The following is a 20,299-nucleotide window of genomic DNA, read 5'->3' as shown; positions in this document are numbered from 1 at the left end:
GGAAAGCAGAGTTGCGAACAATGGGGAATGTTCACTTCAGGACAGATGATCCTACACTTACAGAAGACATCAGGAGCTGAAGCACAAATCCCTAAAACCAGGTATGGCTAAGCCTGGTTAGCCCTTATCCCACTACCTTAGGTGGGATGCTTTGTTGCTCAGAGCATGAAACAAGTGGGGTTCCTTGCAATGTGGTGAGGGATAAAGAGCTGTTCAGCATTATACATACCTATTTTAAACATGAGTAACTTATCCATCAAAGTTTATTTGCTGTGCATCATAACTTTCCATACAAAGATGATATGCTTCCAAGCAGCAAAGACAATACATCAGTTTTAGAATACAGGAGCTTGCAGGAGCGCATGAAAAAGCTCAGACATGTTCTGCTAAGGATCATTCACTCCCTCCACTGCAAGGGGAGTACCTGGCAAAATGTCATCCAGCAAATAATAATAATTAAAAAAATCTAGATGGCAAAATCTCACGGAAATGGGGTTAAGGAATCTGGAACAATTGTAGAAAACAAGAAGACTAACTGAAGAAGTCAATCTTCATTTTTGCGATTTTAAAAGTAGAGTTATCTTGCCCATTATTAGCTACAGTATCATTCAGATTCTTCCATAAAACAGTCACAGTAGTAGCTACAATCAGATTTAGCCACGCCACAGCTTTGCCTTTACTACGCTTTAAAAAGCAGGGCAGTAATTCTCACAGCAAGATGCCCCTAAGGGAAGTAACAGCCGCTGCCCACCCAAGTTTATTGGAATCTCACTGAAGAATACGCACCCGACTTTACACTGAATTTTTTGCTCAAGCATTTAAAGATATCACACCACGTAGTGGCCATGTGCCATTCTGCCTCTTGCAAAATCATTAGTGAAAGATGAATTTGGATAAGGGTAGGAACACTGCCGTTTAAACCAAATCATAGCAAGTATCAACCTCAGTTCAAAGATCTCATTCATGGTTTTCAGAGTCAAGACAGTACATTGATTATGTAACTAACACAAGAGAAGAGCAGCCCACGCTGAGAAGGAAGAAGTGACAAGGCATGGTTAATTATAATTAAGAAGCCAACACCATGAGATTCCAGTTACATATGTATAGCAAATATCTGACACCTGGGGGAAGATTGTCCAAAGTATATTCAGGGGGAAATAAAAGACCAAGCAGCTGGTACCAGTGAGAAAATCCCAGAGCGTAAAGCTCTGCAGCAGATCAGACCAGAGCTGAAATGGGATTTAGCTGGAAAACACAAACATACCCTCCCCTCTGTCTGCCTCAGCTGAGCGGCAGCTGTTAGGAGCAGCATCCCCCAGTATAACCAAGAAAAAACAAATTTGTCTCATTACAATTCCAGCAGAATCTCCTGGTGCAGCTTATGGGAAGATCACATAATGCAACCGATTTAAAAGCTCAGGGAAAAGGTACCTCAGGATTATCAGCTATGAAAGGAAATGAAGTGACAGAGGAAACCGCAGAAGTGAGACTGAGCAGTGTGAGCATGGTTCTGTCGTTGCCTTTTTTGAATAACGTGCCCCCAAAGGAAGTTATTCAACACGTACATTTCATTGCAAAAACTGAAACAGAACAAGTCAGCTGGGTCCTCCAGGACACAGCAGCTTTCTCCAAACATGAGCTAAACAAATGATCCTCATAGCTACAATCACTGGGATGGACACCTGGAGACCAGGGGTCCTCTGGCAGGCTCCGAAGTGCAGAAGCTAACGCATTGAGTTTAAGGTGATAAACCACATGGACCTCTGGCAACAGGAGGAATAATCAGGCATCAGTCACTGCCGTTTTGCAGAAAGTTTAAGTCACATCAGCTGCAGCTGAAACAGAGCAACTCCTAGCTCCTGCCAGTGCAAGACTTCCAGTGCAAAGCAAAACACGCTTCCTATAAACACTGCTGAGCAAAGACAAATGTTTTAGTGCTGCAGCAAAAGCTTGGGCTCACTTGTTTCAGGTTTACAGAAAGGTCCAAGGAGTGCCAACAGGCAGTTTTTCTAAATCCTCTGTTCCTTCCACCTTTCTCAGAGGAAGGCAGGCCTGCCAGAGCCACCACACCACCACCAGTGGTGGTTTGGGGGAGGAACAACAAGAACAAGCACGAGCCTGACACATATTTCAGGTGGAGAAGGGGCAGCAGACAAAACTACCAACCCTGGACTCCTGCAGCCTTAACCAGATCCAACTTTTTTTTTCTCCTGTGAAAGATCCATTTCAGGTTTGCACTCTCCCCTTCCCAACAAGCCACCTTCAACGTATGGGAAGTTCATTGCCCAGAGACTCCTCCATTCACTAAGGGTAAGGCCATCTCAGGCATCTGAAAGACAAGTACAGCAAAGGGACACAACTGAATATATGAGAGAGACCGAAATACACCACGTGAACTGGCAGGGGCAAAGAGAGGCCACACTACTTTCTCAAAACTCTGCTGCAGGATCCCCTGAAATGCACAGACAGGAGTCCCCTAACGAGCTCACCAACCAGCGGCCAAACTAGTTTGAGTTGAAAGTCCCTGATCTGCCAGTTAGGAGACAACACAGGTGTTGTACACTTGGGTTATTTCTCACATACCTGTCATAGACTTGGGTTATTTCTCACAGCTTGTAAGAAACAAGCAACAGTGTGCAAAACGCTCATCCCCTCACGCGTGCACGCACACGACAGCTGCAGCAGGCACTTTGTGCAGGGTGCAGCCTACGTTGTCATAGCAGGAGGAGGAATATGCGAAGATATACCTTACTTAGGAATGCTCACGCGCTGTGTTAAGTAGTGCGATAATTAAATCGTTAGTCACATTGACAAGTGGGTGGAAGAGGTTGGAAACGTCTGATGCAGTTTGCTACAGGCAATTATAGATTTACCAGCGATGCATCTGTCACACACGAAGATGGGCTCAGACCCAAGTATCTGCAACAGCTCAACTTTAGCCCATTTCCCAGAAGTAAAATGGAACGAAGACACTAGCTCTGTATCCGCAGTGCTGTAGAACAGCCCAGACCCACTGCCAACCTACCGCATGGGAACAGCTGTACGATTTCACATACTCAAATATTCATCCAGGCAAGAACTTGCAGAGGCTAATCCTTATCCAAAGATCTGGGAATTTCCCTTCTTGAAATTCTCCCCGATAATACTAACTAGTTATGTAGCACTTAGGTGCCGCCAGTCCTGTTGCGGGGCATATCTCACCTGGCTGCTGCATGGCAAAAGGCTCGCGGGCTCAGCAGAGATCCAACAGCAGTTCCATAAATACCTAACCACTCTCTTCAGTAAGCATCTGCCACTCACGTAATCTTTGCAACAATTTAAAATTTCCCTCTAAAGCACAAAACAAATTCCATTTGTCTCAATGAACTAAATTTTACATGGGAGCCAACAGTGAGAAACTGGATCTGGTACTCTAGAGCACCAGCCCCATTTCACTATCAGCCTCAAAATTCTTCCACCTAAAGGGATATAATTAGAAAGGTGGGGGAAGAAAGGCAACAAAAGGTAACCTGTATGACAGACACGTCACTTGCTGTGCTGGTCACACTCCACAGAGGAGTCCAGGCAGCTGGTACCTTTCACGAGCCTGGAATTCTCAAACACTTTAGACATTAGGTGTTGCTAGAGAAACCCAAAGGCTTGTGGGGGCCTGTGTGCTTGCTGCTTCCTGCAACAGGTCAGCTTGCAGGAAACAGCAGTCTGTAGAAATGTGCACAACGAGGACAAGACTCACGCAGACAACCGAGGTGGGTTGGTTTTCCCCAAAGAAATTTTATTTGAGAAAGTTGACAAAAATCCCCCAAACAGTCATTACAGGTAAATCCACACCAGTCCCCCACACCTGCTCCCCAGTAACCATACCAGCACAGTGAAGATCAAAATGCAACACCAGAAGGATGGTAGTGTAACAGTCACCTGGGGAACTTAAGGCCTCGCCACCATTTTTAAGATAAAGGTATCTTTGTACTCAGATAAGGTCGGGGAGTGGATATCAAAACAGACAAGACTGGAAAAGCAGTTTTCTTGTACTGTCTTTTCAAGTTATATTAAAAACAAAAGGAAAACCTTAACGGATCTACAGGCTTCGAACTGTAGGACCTAAAACTACCTTCAAATGACTTCTGCAATTCAGTCCTGTGGCATCACTGCTGTTCTGCACTGTAATAACTTCCAAAAACATACAAGGATAAAATGGATGCAAGGGTAGAGGACCGGACTTGGGTTCTTAATATGGCTTTATCAAAACCGAAACAAATTAAAAGCAATCTAAGCACCCGCCAGTGGAACTAACAACTGCAGGAACTTGGCAATGGCAAAGGGGAGGCAAGGTACTGATGTATTTAGAGGACAGAAGGTCATCTTTTCATCCTCTTTCCCATTGCCTCACCCTGAGCAATTGTTTCCTTCCCAGCAACAGATCAGGTTCTGGTCAGAAATTATAAAACCATGCTTTTTTTCAAAATGGTAGCCCAGGCCCAGGGCCATCATGACAACCCTTTCCCTAGCCAAAAGTGTCTAGGCACATGACATCAGAACGCTGTGCTCCTGAACCATCTGCTCTGAAGGAATGCAGAGAAGGTGAAAGAATTTTTAATCACTGCCTTAAAACTGCAGCAGGTAAGTCCAGGAAGTTAACCTGCCTGCTTTTTCCCAGCCTAGCTTATTTAACATCATGGACGGCTGAGAAACGACAAGCAGCTGCTTGCTTTCCCTGTAGTACCGCATAAGAGAATAACAATTCTATTGAGGGCACAGTTCCAACTCCCCCAGATGTAATTAGCCTGTTCTTACCCTGTTCTGCTTTTTTGACTTAATCCACACTCTTCCAACTCCTCTGCCAACCTGCAAAGCATCCTTGCACCCTCAGACCTCAACGCAGGGTATAGGCCCTCATGTTTCACATGAGCAGCAGCCCACCTTGCTTTGAGGTCTCAGAAAATGAGATTCAGCCAGCTGCCTGCTGGATAAACGCTACACTGTTAGATGAGAAACGTCTCCAGCTCAAAGTAAGGCCAAGTTTCCTGGCATAACCTGCTCCTATTTGCTCTGTGACTGTATCTGACTGAGGCCTCCTGTCTGCACAAAAGGCCGTCCCCGACCAAGGCTTTCAGGAAAGCCGCTGCATCCTTTCAGAACAGGAGAGGCAAATCCAAAACAAACACATGGAGCAAGGGTGGGACCAAGGCTGGACAGCTTATTTGAGCAAAGCAGGCTTATCCTTTCCAAGCTCAAACGCATTCCCAAGCCCTCCTTCCAAGGCTCCCCTTCCTCCAGGCTGAACCACCGTATGCTCAGGTGCCCTGACCTGTCAGCACAAAGACACCAGCTCCCACAGGGAGAAACACAGAGGTCCACGACAGGGACCAAACCTTGGACCTCCCTCTTATCCTCAGGCCCTGCTGGAATGATGAAACCTATTGCTTTGCGCTCACCCCCGTTTGCACGAGGCTTAGATCCCAGCTGGCCAGAACAGGGAATCCCCCACTCTGCCCCGGTGCTAGCTGCGTGGCACCTAAAGAGCTCAGCAGGGTCAAGTGGCTCAGAGGAACACTACAGTCACAGACAGATGGGAGACATCATCAAGCCAAGTTTATAAAAGGAGAACAGACAGCGCAAAAACTTGCTGCAGCTGTCATGGAAACATCTTTTTTTATTTAATCGCTACCCCAGGAATCCCCAAACCCATCACAACCTCCCCCACCCTCAATATCCAACAGGATTTCACAAGTCCCCCGTTGCCTCTGATGTTTAGGCTCCCCTCCCCCTTTAAGGTCCAAGTATCTGCAGAAAAGCTCCAGTCAGTGGGTATCATCTGTGAGATGGCTCCAGGGGGCCACGGCTGCGTCCCAGTGGTGTCCAGCTGGGTCTGAGAGGAGGGGGAGGAGGACTTGCTCCTTTACTCAATCAGTTTCTTGGCCTTGAAGAAGCGACGCAGGTAGAAAACCTGCCAGGTGGCCAGTCCGATGAGACAGCACATGGAGAAAATGCTGAAGTACAGAACCCGGGTGTTTGTCGACTCTGAAACAGACAAACAACCATTGCACGAGAGTCTGACATCACAGAATGTGCCTTAAGAGGTCAAAGTTCCCAGGATTTTCTCTTCCCACCTGTGTGAAACTTTAAAGGCAAGATATCATACAGCAGGAAGGCAAGGGCACCCAAGCACCAGCAATACTTGAGAATAAAAGCAGAGGGAACAACAAGAAGGGTTAGAGGGAACAAGGCAAAACTGTTGTTAATGGGCAACATTAAATGGTACAGAGTAATTCACGTTAGTAGAGTGGAGACAGAAAGAAATGATTTCTAGAGATGGGACTCGGTGACTGCTTCAGAAGGAGAGAAGTATCAGCAGGTTTCCCTTCCTAGGAACAGAATGGACAGAGACCACTATAATTGCCTGATCTCCCAGATGCTGTCCTAGTAACACATACAGCAGAATTAAGGGGCGTTAGAGCTCCATCCCTCTGAAGGAGCACACAGTCTCTTACCGTTCGTGTCCCTCATCTCCTCTTCTCGTTTCTTCATATAGGCAAAGTCGTTAACGATGGACTCTGAAAGATCTTCCAGGCGCCTTAGTTCTACTTCCAGAGGCTTCAACTTCTCCACTTTAGCAATCTAGAAAACAGAAGAGTCAGGCGATCACTCAGCCAAAGCCAAAAGTTCCCACACGGGCTTTTACTGCCAGTTTGAACCACTCCTCCTCACATACTACAGATCTGGGGCATCCTTCCCCTAGGGAAACACCTCCACAAGCCAGAAACTACCATTGCATAAAACACTACCACTTATCCCACCTGTTCTCTGAAACACACTTTCCTACTACCCCTCCTACACAACGGAGCAGCGCAGTATGCACACAAGCACATTTCTTCCTTATTCGGCTTAATGTTAGCTTATTCACAGTTGCTTCTGAGGAGCGGGTAGAAGAGCTTGCCACATGACTAAACCCCCAGTAAATAGAAGTCGCGGGCTGAGGTACAGGTGACTAACTTACATACGCACATGATATTGTTCTATAGGCACACAGGATATTAGCACTGAGACTCACTTTGCTAACTGTTGCCACACGCCCCAGAAAGCCTGGGCAGCCCAATTCCCAGTAGTAGTGGTTTGATTATACCCACAAGAGCTCAGGGCTTTAATCACTCAAACTGATAACCTCAAGTGCAGCATATGCTCTTGGTAGGGACCATGCAGCTACAGAGTGCTCCATCTGCCTCAAGCCACCAGATGACGCTGCTGGAATGCTGATGGTATGGGCTGCCTCTGAGCCAGTTTGAAAGAAAAAGGAAAAATACACTTCCCTCGTAACAGCTGGTTTTATAGGACGTCCTTTTCGTGCAGAACATGCAACCCACAGTCCTACAGTCACAGGCTTGTATCCAAAAAGAAAAATCCACAGGAAATTCAATTAGAAAGCACAGTCTACAACAGCAACTATTTAAAGTTGAACGTGTAAACACTGTGTCCCTGCCCCAGTCCTGGCAGTAACCTGACTACACATTATGTAAAATCTGACACAAGGACATTACTCAAAGGAAGCTAACTGCAATTCCTACCACTGCTACAGCATAGGGTTTGGGTAACTGGTTCTTGCGTAGAATTTGTCACTATTACCAAAAAGTGACAGGCCCACACCATAAGGGATAGATGCCGTGTCCCAGAGTAATGCAGCAGAAGAAAGATGCACTACAGAAAACACACGGAGCACCTGCAGCTCACGGCCAGTCGCACCGCCACACCGGATTATTCAGACATGTGCCACAGGACGGCATCCTTCAGTGGTCCAGGTGCCAAGAGGCAAGCAAGAGGGCACCCAGGGTGCAGGCATCCCCAAAACGCCACTTCCAGAGGCAGCTGAGTGGTCGTCAGAGCCTATCTGAAGAGATGCTCGTGACTGGGCCAGTGCTAGCTAATCAGCCATTTCACTGAAGGCTCTTCCCGTGACACGCATAGCCTGGTGAGCAGCAGGCCCTCAAGCCATCTGAGGCCCTGCAGAGGTGGGCAGTACATGGGGCTCTGCTAGCACAGCAATGTCAATTCCGGAGTGCGTTTGTGAGGAGGGGTAGGAAATGGGAGGTTAAACCCCTCCCACTTTCTAGCCAAGAGGTTGTACGGACAAAACCCTGTGGCCTGGACACATAATGTGCCAGCAGAGCTTTACTGAAAAACTGGCACCAGTGTAAGTGTGCCTATGGCCCAGACTCTGCTGACGCAGCTAGAGCAGCAGGTCTGTAACACACAGAAGGTCTCAGGCAGCTCTACTGGCAAGTTAGCTAACCCTGCGTTGACTGGCTCCACTATCTTCCCAGAGGGCGCTTTTCCTTGTTCACAGAGGGCTACAAAGGTTCCACTGGGAAAAACCAAGGCTTGTCTGCTCCATTCTGCATCCCTTTGGCTACTCTTAATAGGTATAGCTAGAAATATCTGACAGCTACTTTCAGTCCTGCATGTACTCTGAGACACGCATCCTGGAACCCATTTCCTCCTTTGTGAGGAAACGTACAGATGTTCCAAGGGAGTCTATAAAAAGTCCACCAAGCATCTGTGATGGTGGAATGCCATCATTCTAGAAGTACCATCTGGACCACCAGAACAACTGAGACAACAACAATTCCGCTGAACTTCTCAGAGGACACTCAAAGATTCATCAAAGCCTCACTCTCTTCCTAGCATAGAAAGAGACATGCTATAACCAAGAATTGGCAAGGAGTAACTTATCTGGAAAGCAACCTAGATCACCAAGCCTTCTTGGTGCCCTCTGACAAGTCTTTTCACTTTTCCCTGCCTTCATTTCTACTTATTGAATGGAGAAAGCTATTCCTCCCTACCCCAGAGAACTAAGGTATGACACTGCCATGCAGTTAGGTTTTCTAACCCAGCTTGCCCTCCCACTTGCTTTGCTCCAAGAATGTCTGGATCTACAGAAGCTTATGAAGCCAGACTTGGATATCACGCCTCCTCCTCTCACTGCATATATCCACGCACAAGCAGGACAGTATCAGTGACCCTCGTTCAACTCCCTGCATCGAGTCTCCTTGCAGCAGTTCAACAAGAATAATTGGGAGGGAAGACAGGTCACTGGTACCTTACAGCAGATGAACATCACAAGCAAAAAGGCCAGCAGTTCCAGGAGAGAAACAAGAGCAAGAGTCCTCCCCTCTGAGGCCTTATAGTGATCTGTCAAGTCAAAACCCACAAATACTACAGCAACATGGGGGGAGACAGAGGATGAAAAAAAGAAAATACACTGCAAAGCAGGTGTACAAACAGTAAACTAGTTTGAGTGCCTTACAGACACACTGCTCAACACGGCTCACCACAGTTTGCCACTCTGGGAGGTCAAGGATGCTTGCCAACACTGCCAAGATCTGCATTTGGTATCAGGTGGGACTGCAGGTCTAAATTCTTCTTATCCTGTGTTTGTCCATGGACCTTTTCCATCGATCTAACTACGATGGTGAGCATGGATACTTACTTTTATTCCAAGACAGTTTTATCAGTACAACCAGGGAGTACATAGATACATGGGCAAAAGAGAACCTTTCTGCATAGGGACAATGCTTCCAAGTAGCACTATAGCAATGTAGCTCAGAGTATGCTGCAGGACTGTATTTAAAGAGATTCTGTAAATGTAGTCACCATAATCCTCCCACTTACGCTCTCAGGAGTCATCCCATGAGATTTCAACATCTTGTAATCCTTCAGTAGCTGGTTCCTGGACAGCTGGCCCAATGATTGCTCTGCTCTTCTCTGACCTCAAGTGCTTTTTATTCTGCACGTAGGCTGTGCGCTAGCCTGACTTAAGCCACACAGGACCGGCTAGCCCAAAGCTCTAAAGTATATAAAACTCCAGCATGCTCATCTCAGAAATTCATTCATTTTCTAACTGGCACCATACACAGCCTCCTCTGCTACCCACTCTCCTCCCTAAGGCATCTCCCATGCTCTTGTGTACAGTGGACACAGCAATCATTTGCAGGAACCTTTCTCCGCCAACAACTTTCATTTTCTCAGGCACAGGCTCTGTGCTGGGGGCTGACTGACCCCAAGTTCTAGTGAGCTAAAAGCACAGTAGCAGCCATCAAAGTTGGGTTAAAAACCCAGCTTTGGGTTGGGTTAAAAACTGGCTCGCTGGGTTAAAAACTGGCTGGGTGGCCGAGCCCAGAGAGTGGTGGTGAATGGAACTAAGTCCAGTTGGCGGCCGGTCACAAGCGGTGTCCCCCAGGGCTCAGTTCTAGGGCCAGTCTTGTTTAATATCTTTATCAATGACCTGGATGAGGGGATTGAGTGTGCCCTCAGCAAATTTGCAGACGACACCAAACTGGGTGGTAGTGTTGATCTGCTTGAGGGGAGGAGGGCTCTGCAGAGAGACCTGGACAGGCTGGATCGATGGGCCGAGGCCAACTGCATGAGGTTCAACAAGGCCAAGTGCCGGGTCCTGCACTTTGGTCACAACAACCCCATGCAGTGCTACAGGCTTGGGGAAGAGTGGCTGGAAAGCTGCCTGGCGGAAAAGGACCTGGGGGTACTGGTTGACAGCCGGCTGAATATGAGCCAGCAGTGTGCCCAGGTGGCCAAGAAGGCCAATGGCATCCTGGCCTGTATCAGGAATAGTGTGACCAGCAGGACAAGGGAAGTCATCGTGCCCCTGTACTCGGTGCTGGTGAGGCCGCACCTCGAATACTGTGTTCAGTTTTGGGCCCCTCACTACAAGAAGGATGTTGCATTGCTGGAGCATGTCCAGAGGAGAGCAACCAAGCTGGTGAGGGGTCTGGAGCACAAGTCATACGAGGAACGGCTGAGGGAACTGGGGTTGTTTAGTCTGGAGAAGAGGAGGCTGAGGGGAGACCTGATCGCCCTCTACAGCTACCTGAAAGGAGGCTGTAGGGAGGTGGGGGTCGGCCTCTTCTCCCTGGTAACAGATGATAGGACGAGGGGGAATGGTTTGAAGCTGCGCCAGGGCAGGTTTAGGTTAGATATTAGGAAAAACTTCTTCACTGAAAGGGTTGTCAGGCTCTGGAATGGGCTGCCCAGGGAGGTGGTAGAGTCCCCATCCTTGGAGGTATTTAAAAGAAGGATAGATGAGGTGCTTAGGGATATGGTTTAGTGGTGGGATGGCAGGGTTAGGTTAACGGTTGGACTCGATGATCTTAAAGGTCTTTTCCAACCAAAGCGATTCTATGATTCTATGAAAGTTCAGCATCCAAACCAGCCAGGACTGTCCCAGCCACAAAAGCAACCACTATTTCACAGAGCTGGATCTTGGGCCTAAGAAAGCTACATCCTCCTAAGATGGAAACGTTTAGGCTTTATGCCTGTTTGCAGCGTCACGCCTTCAAACCAAACGCCCATTTCACACCAGCTACTACTCCACCAAAGACCTTTATACTGATACACTGCTAGTTCTTAGAAATGCACAAGCGCCGTTTCAGGGCTGTTGAGCCAGTGTATCTTACAGTCAGGAAAGTAAGAACAGTGACAACGCAACTTGACCTTTAGGAGGATCTGATATTAACCTAAAATGCCCTCTACTACTGGGGCTGGGGAAGCTTGGCATCTTAGTCTCTTGCTGCCTCTAATACCTATGCCCAGAAGCTGGGTCATGCTGTCCTAGCAAAGAAATTCACACATTAGGCTCCAGTTCCCAGAGCAGAGAATTCATTTTAGTTGGTTTGTCTTTTGGGTTTTTTTTCCCTCCCCTAACACACAAAGCTTCACTGGAATTTGAGGTTGCAGACAGGCTTTCATCACCGCTGGGAAAACAGCTTCCCATCATGAGCCCCACATCTACAAATGGCATCACGTGAGTGCTGGGAAAGGGGAGCCTGCAGTGCAGGCAGCCAGGGTACATACCTCCTCGTAGTTCTTTGCTTCAACTCCATGCTTCATATCCAGAATCACGAGCTGGTCCGGCATCCTCCCTGTTCCTGGAAGCATAATGAAAGGATTCATTGTGCGAAACATTCAGCCTGCCAGGAAATCACCAGCTTTTCCCACCACTGAGGAAGAACTCACAACATCCCTCCCCTCCCTCCATGTCTGCAGCTAACTGCGGAGGCAGCACAGTCCAGCCTAAAAATACAGAGACTTCACAATAAATCCTGGCTGAAGGAAAGCCTCCCAAAGATAATGAGAACAAGCTGTAACTAAAAGCGCTAACTGTGTGTAGGATGCAAATCACTGTAAAAACCACACAGGATCAGAAGATGAATACCAGCTGCTATGAGACAGCCTGGCGAAAGACACGTCACCAAAGGGACAAATACTCAACTGGGAAGCCCACGCTCCTCCTAGCAGGAAGCGCACCGACAGCTCCTCAAGGTTACCGGGGTTGTAAATGATTTTACATTCAAAGGAGGAGAAGGCAAACTGCTCTAACTGAGGAACACGGCATATAGGGACTACTGACCCTCGCATATTGGAGTATCTGCAGAAACAAAGGCAATTCCTTTACGAACATATCTTTTCAGGGAAAGAACAGCTCAGATGTCAGAGATCCACACTGCTAATGCAAACCCCAAGATGGCAAGAGGCTTCTGAAGCCTGCAAAACACCACTTCAGAGAACCGCCAGCTGGAGCCGCACAAACAGCAAGTAGGATAAGGCTGCAGTCAACAACACAGTAGGTATCTTTTCAGGCTGTAGCCCCCAAGGGAGGGACACCTATGGCTAATAGCTTCTTTTAACTGCTACAAACTGTCACATCTGAGAACATTCACAGGAGGAAAAAAAAAATAAAAATGTATAGGGTAGGCATATAAGATACCCCAAAGGACGCAGCACATCAGCTGACCTGAGTATCATATTCCACTATACCACCCACCAAGGAAACGTCTGTACATAACACATTGCCAAATCCCAGCACGGTGGGGCATACAGTTGTACTCAGCTGGCTGCCAGCAAAACACAAGGTCTGAATTCACTTATCCTATGAATTTCAGAGTCTTTATCCAGGAGCATGTCCAATACTCACACTTTGCCTTAGGAAGCTGCCAGGTGGACATTCCCTCAGTCCAAACACAAATTCAATGTACAGGTTACACTGGGTCACTCCAGTCAAAGCTAGGAAGATACTCCAGATTTTCAACACAACATCCCCCAAATTTGCTCTCTACCCATTGAACAGCTCTTCAACACCAGACTAGAATCACCTCCACCTTCTACTGTTAGCAGAACATAGAATAACCTACTGACAAGATGGTCCATATCAACTACAAACTGTTTCTTAAATTTCCTGAGGGATACAGGAGCTCAGAATTCAAACACAGCTGTGTAAGAGCCCAACGGATAAGTTAGGATTAGGATGGAATTTTTTAGTTTTCTTATAGAAGACTGGCTACTGTAAAAACAAACTAAAATCCCAGCACTGTTCTTTAACAGACAGGCTGTATACAACCACCCAGTGCTCCTTTCTCCAACCACAAGTTTTGACCGCTTATGCCATACATACACCAGCATGCCTGGTGACTGGCAGGTAGGACAGCCAACAGTAGCTGCAGAAGAAAATTTCAAAGCACACAGTTCAGCGAGAGGTTTTTTAAATGTTTAAATTACAGCAACTTGGGTGGAGAGCTGGAGCTTCCAGGAAGAGATGAGAAAGATGGAAAGGCCAGTAAACAGGAGAACAGAACTGGAAGGATTAATTTGTCAGGCTGGAAGGGAGAGCTGCCAAGAGGCGATATGGAGGCAGAAGCCTTAGAGCTGCTGGGTGCAAAGGGATGGAAAGCAGACATTCTGCAAGAGGTTAACATTGTCAGGGCCTGGAAAAACTCAAGCTGCTCTTCTACAAGTTTACTGAGCCCAAGGCAGCTCGCTTCACGCTCACCAGATCCTCAGCAACTCCCTGCTCCTCCCACAGCCAGGGCTCGTCAGAGCAGACTGGATCAGCAGCAAAGAGAAAAAAAAGTTAAGTCCCAGAGATCTTGAACTAAACTGATACCTACATTCCCCAAGAGGTCTTCAGGAGGTCATCTCACATGAGCACAGAACTGTTTCCTGGGAGATTAGGGGAGCTCCTAATTTGCAAAGTCAGTGGAAAAACAGGATGGTTGAACTGGAGGTCAAAAGATTTTCCCAAAGGAATTCTAGAAAAAATGAGCCATAACACTCTTAAGAAAGTTTGGGAAGAGCAGGATTACAGAAGGAGCAAAGAGGTAAAGATTAGCACACAGGAAGAGCCCTACAAGGGAGCATGTAGTGCGGGCCAGGCTGTTCATCTCGGAGGTTAGCATACGGTGCGAGAGTAAGTGTGCCTGGGAACAGAGCACCAGTGAGGAAGACAGGACCCTTCCACCCTGGAAGAGGGGAAACAAGCCTGCCATGCAAACACCCACAGTTCCAAGAAGCACCCTAAGAACTCCTCCACTCTGGTAAGGTGGACCTTCTGAATAGGATCCCCTTCTTACTTCCTCTTCCTCATTTCTGTGGTTAAGGATTGAGAAATCCCAGTTGCTTAGACCCCTCAGGTCCCAACGGCTTTGGGCTTCCTCTACTAACAGTTTTTCTCCTCCAGTACTCCACCAACATCCTCCTTGGCTGCCGCACTGCGAGTCCTGACCACTTACTTGATGAGACTGTGAAAAAAAAATATCTTTAAAGAGAAACATGGGGATAAACCAGCACTTGTTCAGTTTCCCCATTCCCATGCTGACTTTGCAGAGGAATCATAGAATCATAGAATCATAGAATCATAGAATCATAGAATGTTTAGGGTTGGAAGGGACCACAAGGCACTTCCTTGTGACATGGTTACTTCTTCCACAGTACCTTAACCAAGTCCTGCACACTACTGAGCCTCACAGTGCCACCTCCCTTACTTTAATACTTCCTTGATTTCCAGCACGGACATGGGAAATCTGGAGATGCTCACCATGCAGCATCTCTCTGTACCAAGGAATTTGGGGGCCCTGGGTCCAAAAAGAAACTGTCAGCTCAGAAGCCCCTAAAGAGAAAGCCTCCAGAAGAGGATCCAGCTGCTCAGTTGAACAACTCTAGATATTGGCACCTCAACACTCCACTGGTCATCAGGTAGAAGCTGCATTTAGAAATATTTTATCCTCATCAGTACTGAAAGCTTTAAAACAAACTTGCAACAATACAAGGGAGACAGGGAACAAACATTTGCTACAATCAAGAGAGCTATAAGGGGCTCAGTCTAGGCAAGAAACCTCTGGTCACAAGCACTGAAATAAAAGTCTAGACACAACTAAAGAAAGAAGCCTTTCCCACTTCAGTGAGTGATCACATGGAAGCTATGAAGAGTTGTGGGACTGTCTGGAGACTTCCCAAATACCCAGGTGTTGGACAGTAAATAGCATGAGTGACTCCCAGATGAGTCACTAGTGCCCGCATGTCTCGATGCATTAAGGAACATTTGGAAGCCCTACCTTTGGAGCAAAATAAAAGCAAAATCCTGAGCACTTGGGGTCACTATCTTATCTGTAAAATACTATAGAAGAGGTGTTACAAGCCAGATCCCTCCCAATCCCAGCAAAGAAGATAGCCTTCTCTTTCTGGAAAGTTCTCTTCAACATGCAAACTACTTACATCTTGTACGTGGAGCAGAACAGCAAAACAGAGGCTGCCTTTCAACAGATATGAGGAATGCTGCTAGTGACCACTCTGTGAAATGCTCTGGGATCTTTTAGGATAAGACCTAAGAACCACCAGGTCCAGGAAGCAGAACTCTTGACAGTGACCCTGAAAAGATGTGAGAACCTATGGACTTGCACGCGCTCACATCACCGCAAACGAGACTGGAGCCCATGTGTTGGCTGTTTTCAGCACGTTTGTCCTGAAGTTGAGCCCAACCACTCGAAGCAGCACATGCGTCATACTCACAGGAAACGAGCCTCAGCGCTCGTTAGGCAACCATCCCTGCAGCACAAATGCAAGGCTGACGTCCTGCTCATTTCCCCTTCCCTTTATTGACCACTTAGAGAGCAGCTGCGGGTGCAGACCAAGGCCATGTTCTCTATACACACACACACACCCCCAACCCTAGAAAATGGTTGCTAACCTAATGCAGGATTGCTGCCAAGTATAACATTGTGGAGAGATCATGTTCCACCAAATGGGGAGTGATGGTCAGCTGGGGAGAAAGACAGGGTCCTGGGGATGATGGCATCCTGCTTTGTCCTGCTCAACTGCAAGATGGGGAGAAGCACGAAAAGGGCAAAAGAGGTGTGGTTTGCTCCCTGGTACTGCCACTCATTGCAACTGTGGTGACCTCTGCGGGAGGAACACGTGATTACCCTTTCAGAGGAAACCCAAGTGCTCTACACGACAGCCACGGAGGATTACTTAACTTCAAATGTAACACTGACAGCAGATATTCTGCAGTGAGACTGCCCACAATCCCCTGAAGATCTGCTTTAAAAGGCAGTGTTCTGCGGACCACACTCAGGATCACTTTGCCCATACCCCTAATCTACACATCTACATAAACTTGTTCGGAAGCTAGAAGCAGCCAACAGACCTTTCATTTCACTTACCCACGGGAAGCTTGCTCTCAAAACAGGCCTCAAACATATCATAGTCTTCAGTGGTGAAGGCAAACTTGCCCTTAGTGGCATCTTCCTTGGCATACAGGATGTGCCCAGCCGAGTCAGTTATCTGCAAAAGAGGCGACGATGGTGAGGAACACGGTGCTTCACTGCCACAGGCTCACACTGCCTGCGCTATGCAGGAAGAGTTCTCGTAGCATCCCCTTTGGAGCTCCTGCATTCTCCTTTCAACAGTTTCTCTCCTTCCTCACAACTATATAAATTCCTCTCTTCCTCATCCCTGCTCCAGGAGCTGGCAAAGTCAGAGTGCCTCCAAGGGAATTACTGACTCCTAGATTAAACAAAAAAGAATCCCACCAAAAAACAATCAACCAACCAACAAACCCCCAAACAACACCAATTCCTCTTCCTCCTATAACCTCTGAAAGAAGTCTACATTTAGGAACTCTAGCTGAACCAAACTGTTATTCATTACTGTCTTTTTGCAATCAAAATTCATAAATTCCCATAGTAACAGAGATACAGAGAAGTCTTACGGGACAAAAAAAAAAAAAAAAAAAAAAAAAAAAAAAAAAATACTCATTCCCCAGAAGATGAAATGGAGAATGGCACATCCATTCCTCTAGAAATGAACCATCAGTGTGGCCCCGAGTTATACAAGGTTTGGGTGCCAAGGTCCATAAAAGTGGCCACTTCAGAGGACAGTTCAGACTACACAGACAGAATAATGACTGCTTTGCGCCAAGTCTGTGAAATTACTAAGAATAGGCAAAAACTGTAGAAGGTCTACAAAAATGCTTCAACAAAGAGTAAAAAAAAAAAAAAGGACACACATTTCATGACGCAGACTTGAGCATCACTGTGCTCAATTAAAGGCTCTGTCCAGTTGAAATACTCTGACCGTGGAGAGGGGTGGAAAAAACTGAAGGCGTTACAATAGCGCCTGAAAATCAACAGGGTGTGTTCCTCTGGAATGCTTCCCTGTTGCCTTCAACTCTATCCTTCAGCAGGTATGTCTGAAATAGCACGGGTGATAAAGTTATAGGGGTCTTTGCAAGTCTTAGAGGTGAAAAGACTAAAAAGCTTGGGAATCAGTTTAAAGGTATACAAGACAGAAGCACACAAAATGATTTGTGGTATGGAGAAGGTAAGTCAGATGTTAGCCCTTTTCTCCATCTTACAACCGAAAAACAGCCTCGTTTCCCTGTACAAAGGCCATACAAAAGGGCCACGCACCTAAAATTATTCTAAGGAAACACTCTTCTTTCTTATTAAGTCCCTGCAACAGGATACCACTGATGCCAGCAGCCTGCTGGGCTCAGAACAGGCGCGGACCTTCACATGGATAACGAGAGTTGCTGCATTAGGCAGGAAAAATAATAAAGCATATAGATCCTCATGCCTCAGAGTATAAACCATAGCAGGCGAGACTTTAGGAACAAGCTTCCTCTACATACAGATTATCCTGTAATTGTCTGTTACGGGATTTGTTGTAGCTTCCCCTGCACCATATGGTATTTGTTAGCATCCGAGAACAAGGAGCACCGCTCTCCTCCTGCGCTGCAGTTCCTGCTCGGAGCTCTACCTGTATTCAAGCGGCAAGCAGAAGAAAGCGCGCCTGCGCAGGCAGGCACAGGCAGCTGCGTCGCCATCCCCAACCCCCCGTCACAAGCCACCAACACAAGCCTGGAAGCCACCAGACTATCGGAAGTACCCAGCTCAAGTCAGCAGGCGCTGCTGGAGTGCCCGACTGCCTGCATCTGACCACACAGGCATGGTGTAAAAGCACGTGTTTTGGCCACCATATGGTGCACGCTATTCAATGGAGTGGTCCCGATTAACCAAGACGCTGGCCTCATCAGGGTGATATCATGTAATCTGCACACTGGGTTCTCCATCCCAGGAAGCGCTGACAAGAACACAGTAAAAGAAAGCTCTCAAATGCCCCTGTTATTTTGGGCACTATTCCCTTAGGGCTTTTGTAGACACCAGAGCTAATCTTTAGCAAGAGGACATTATGCAGCTTGATCCATTTTTTGCCCTTTGCAGCAATACCCTGCTCATCAACAGGATTCTGGACAGTAAAAGCTCTGCTGTCCGCTTTCATCAGAACTGGGTAATGCTATTCAAATCAGCCAAATACACTGCCCATTCAGCCGGGCGCGCGGGGGCAGGAGAAGCTGCTAATAGCCCAGCCAGAACGCTTGTGGGGGAGTTGACCTGAAAGGGATTTTTCATGCTATTCTAACGTTATTTACGGTAACGCAATCCCCTACAGACAGGGCATTGTTTGCCCCTGACAAACAGCCCGGCGGTCCCCCAAACCGCCAGCCTCGACAACGGGGCAGAGGCACATGGCTGGGCCCAAGCAAGACCTCAGCCGCCCCGACGCCGCCCCTTGGCAGCCAGCTGGCAGTGCCCACGGATTCCTCCAAAACAGAGGGTGCCACTGTTAGCGCTGGGGTATCACATGCCCAAAACTTATCTCACCAGCAGGAGCAGAACTGAGCCCATCCAGGATTAACTACCAACCTCCTACATTTGGTGGCCTGATCCAGGGGACCGAAGGCAACCATCCAGTGCAGAAGGAGAGAGACCACCAGCAGTCGTGATGTCCTGAACTAACCTTTCCTACACCGACATAAAGAGAAAGTATCCACCTAGCAGAGGGGTCACAGCACTTACAAGAGGCCCGGTGTGTTGGAGGCCACAGCATACCTGAACAGTAAGAAGGAAAGCAGGAATTGCATAAATGACGTCTCCTTTGTAGCTTTTCGAACTACTATGGGACCATTTTTTTTTTTTTTTTTTTAATTTTTGTTTTGCAGTTAGAATAAAATAGAACTTCCTTGAGCAGTCCTACCTGGATACCAGCTTCAGCAATAAAGCCAGACAAAGACCCAAGCGTGGGATCCATTGCTTCACCACCTCCCCAGACAAATCCTCTGTCATAAAAGTGAGTTTTGGAAGGGACTGTGGGGCCAGTTGACCTAAGAGTGGGTAACCAGAGAACCAGGAGGCTTGATCACCAAGCGGCTAAGAGACAGATGGGAACATGGCACTCGATCTGAAATACACGCACCTTACCAGGCAAATACTACAGCAACATTTTAAAGCATTAAAGCTGCTTGGCTCTGCCTATACAGAGAGAAGTTTCCTCTTACAAATGAGGTAAGAACAGCAGAACAAGTTCGGGTTTTTTTTTCAAAAAAAAGACCCCAGGAGCAGCCTCCTCTAGCCATAACCAAGCACAACCGCCAACAACTCAAGGCCTTTGGGCATCTGTAGGCAGGCGCTGGAAGGGCAACGTGATTCCAGGAGGTCTCAAATACTCACTCAAAAACCACGGAGTTCAGAGACTCCTGAGCAGACCCATCCTATCTCTCTTTGTTTGCGTGCTTACTCTTGAAGCCTTTGGGAGCTTAAGACGGAAATACAAGACAGCCAGAAAGCTGTTACGAACTGACTACGTAGCAACAGACCTTGCTGAGCTCGTTGGGGAATTCAGTTGGGTGCATTAATCATGTATATTCTCCTGACCCTTCATCTACGCTCCCTAAAGAGCCTTTAGGAACCTTCGCTTCCCTATAGCAAACACCTGCCCCCTTAAAATCCACACGAGACAGCAAGATGGGGGAATAGCCATTTTGTGTCCCAAAACCTCATTTCTAAGCCCTCGCCTTGGCGCTCTCCCTGCCAGGCCGTACGCGGGGCGGGAGTCCTGGGAAAGCCACGTCACCGTAACTCTTTCCTCCTTACACGATGTCAGCAGCGTTAGGATGGCCTTAGCG

At 47.4% G+C, this 20,299-nt stretch overlaps 1 protein-coding gene across 1 annotated transcript in view; it reads right to left on the bottom strand.

Moving 5' to 3' along the window:
• Positions 1-3,765: 3,765 nt before the first annotated feature.
• The window catches only part of TMED10 (transmembrane p24 trafficking protein 10), a 37,059-nt gene continuing 20,525 nt past the window's right edge, over positions 3,766-20,299 (bottom strand). The window contains exons 3-6 of the mRNA XM_035902028.1: positions 16,497-16,667; positions 11,857-11,930; positions 6,489-6,615; positions 3,766-6,018 (exon numbers count right to left, since the gene is read on the bottom strand). Of these exons, the coding sequence (XP_035757921.1) occupies positions 5,897-6,018; positions 6,489-6,615; positions 11,857-11,930; positions 16,497-16,667 (494 nt within the window). The 3' untranslated portion in view covers positions 3,766-5,896. The remainder of the gene's footprint in view (positions 6,019-6,488; positions 6,616-11,856; positions 11,931-16,496; positions 16,668-20,299) is intronic.

The sequence above is a fragment of the Egretta garzetta genome, unplaced genomic scaffold, assembly GCF_000687185.1.
Source record: "Egretta garzetta isolate BGI_Z169 unplaced genomic scaffold, ASM68718v1 scaffold79, whole genome shotgun sequence".
In the NCBI taxonomy this organism is placed as follows: domain Eukaryota; kingdom Metazoa; phylum Chordata; class Aves; order Pelecaniformes; family Ardeidae; genus Egretta; species Egretta garzetta.
The sequence above is the reverse complement of the archived record's forward strand: the minus strand, read 5'-3'. Positions and strand labels throughout refer to the sequence as shown.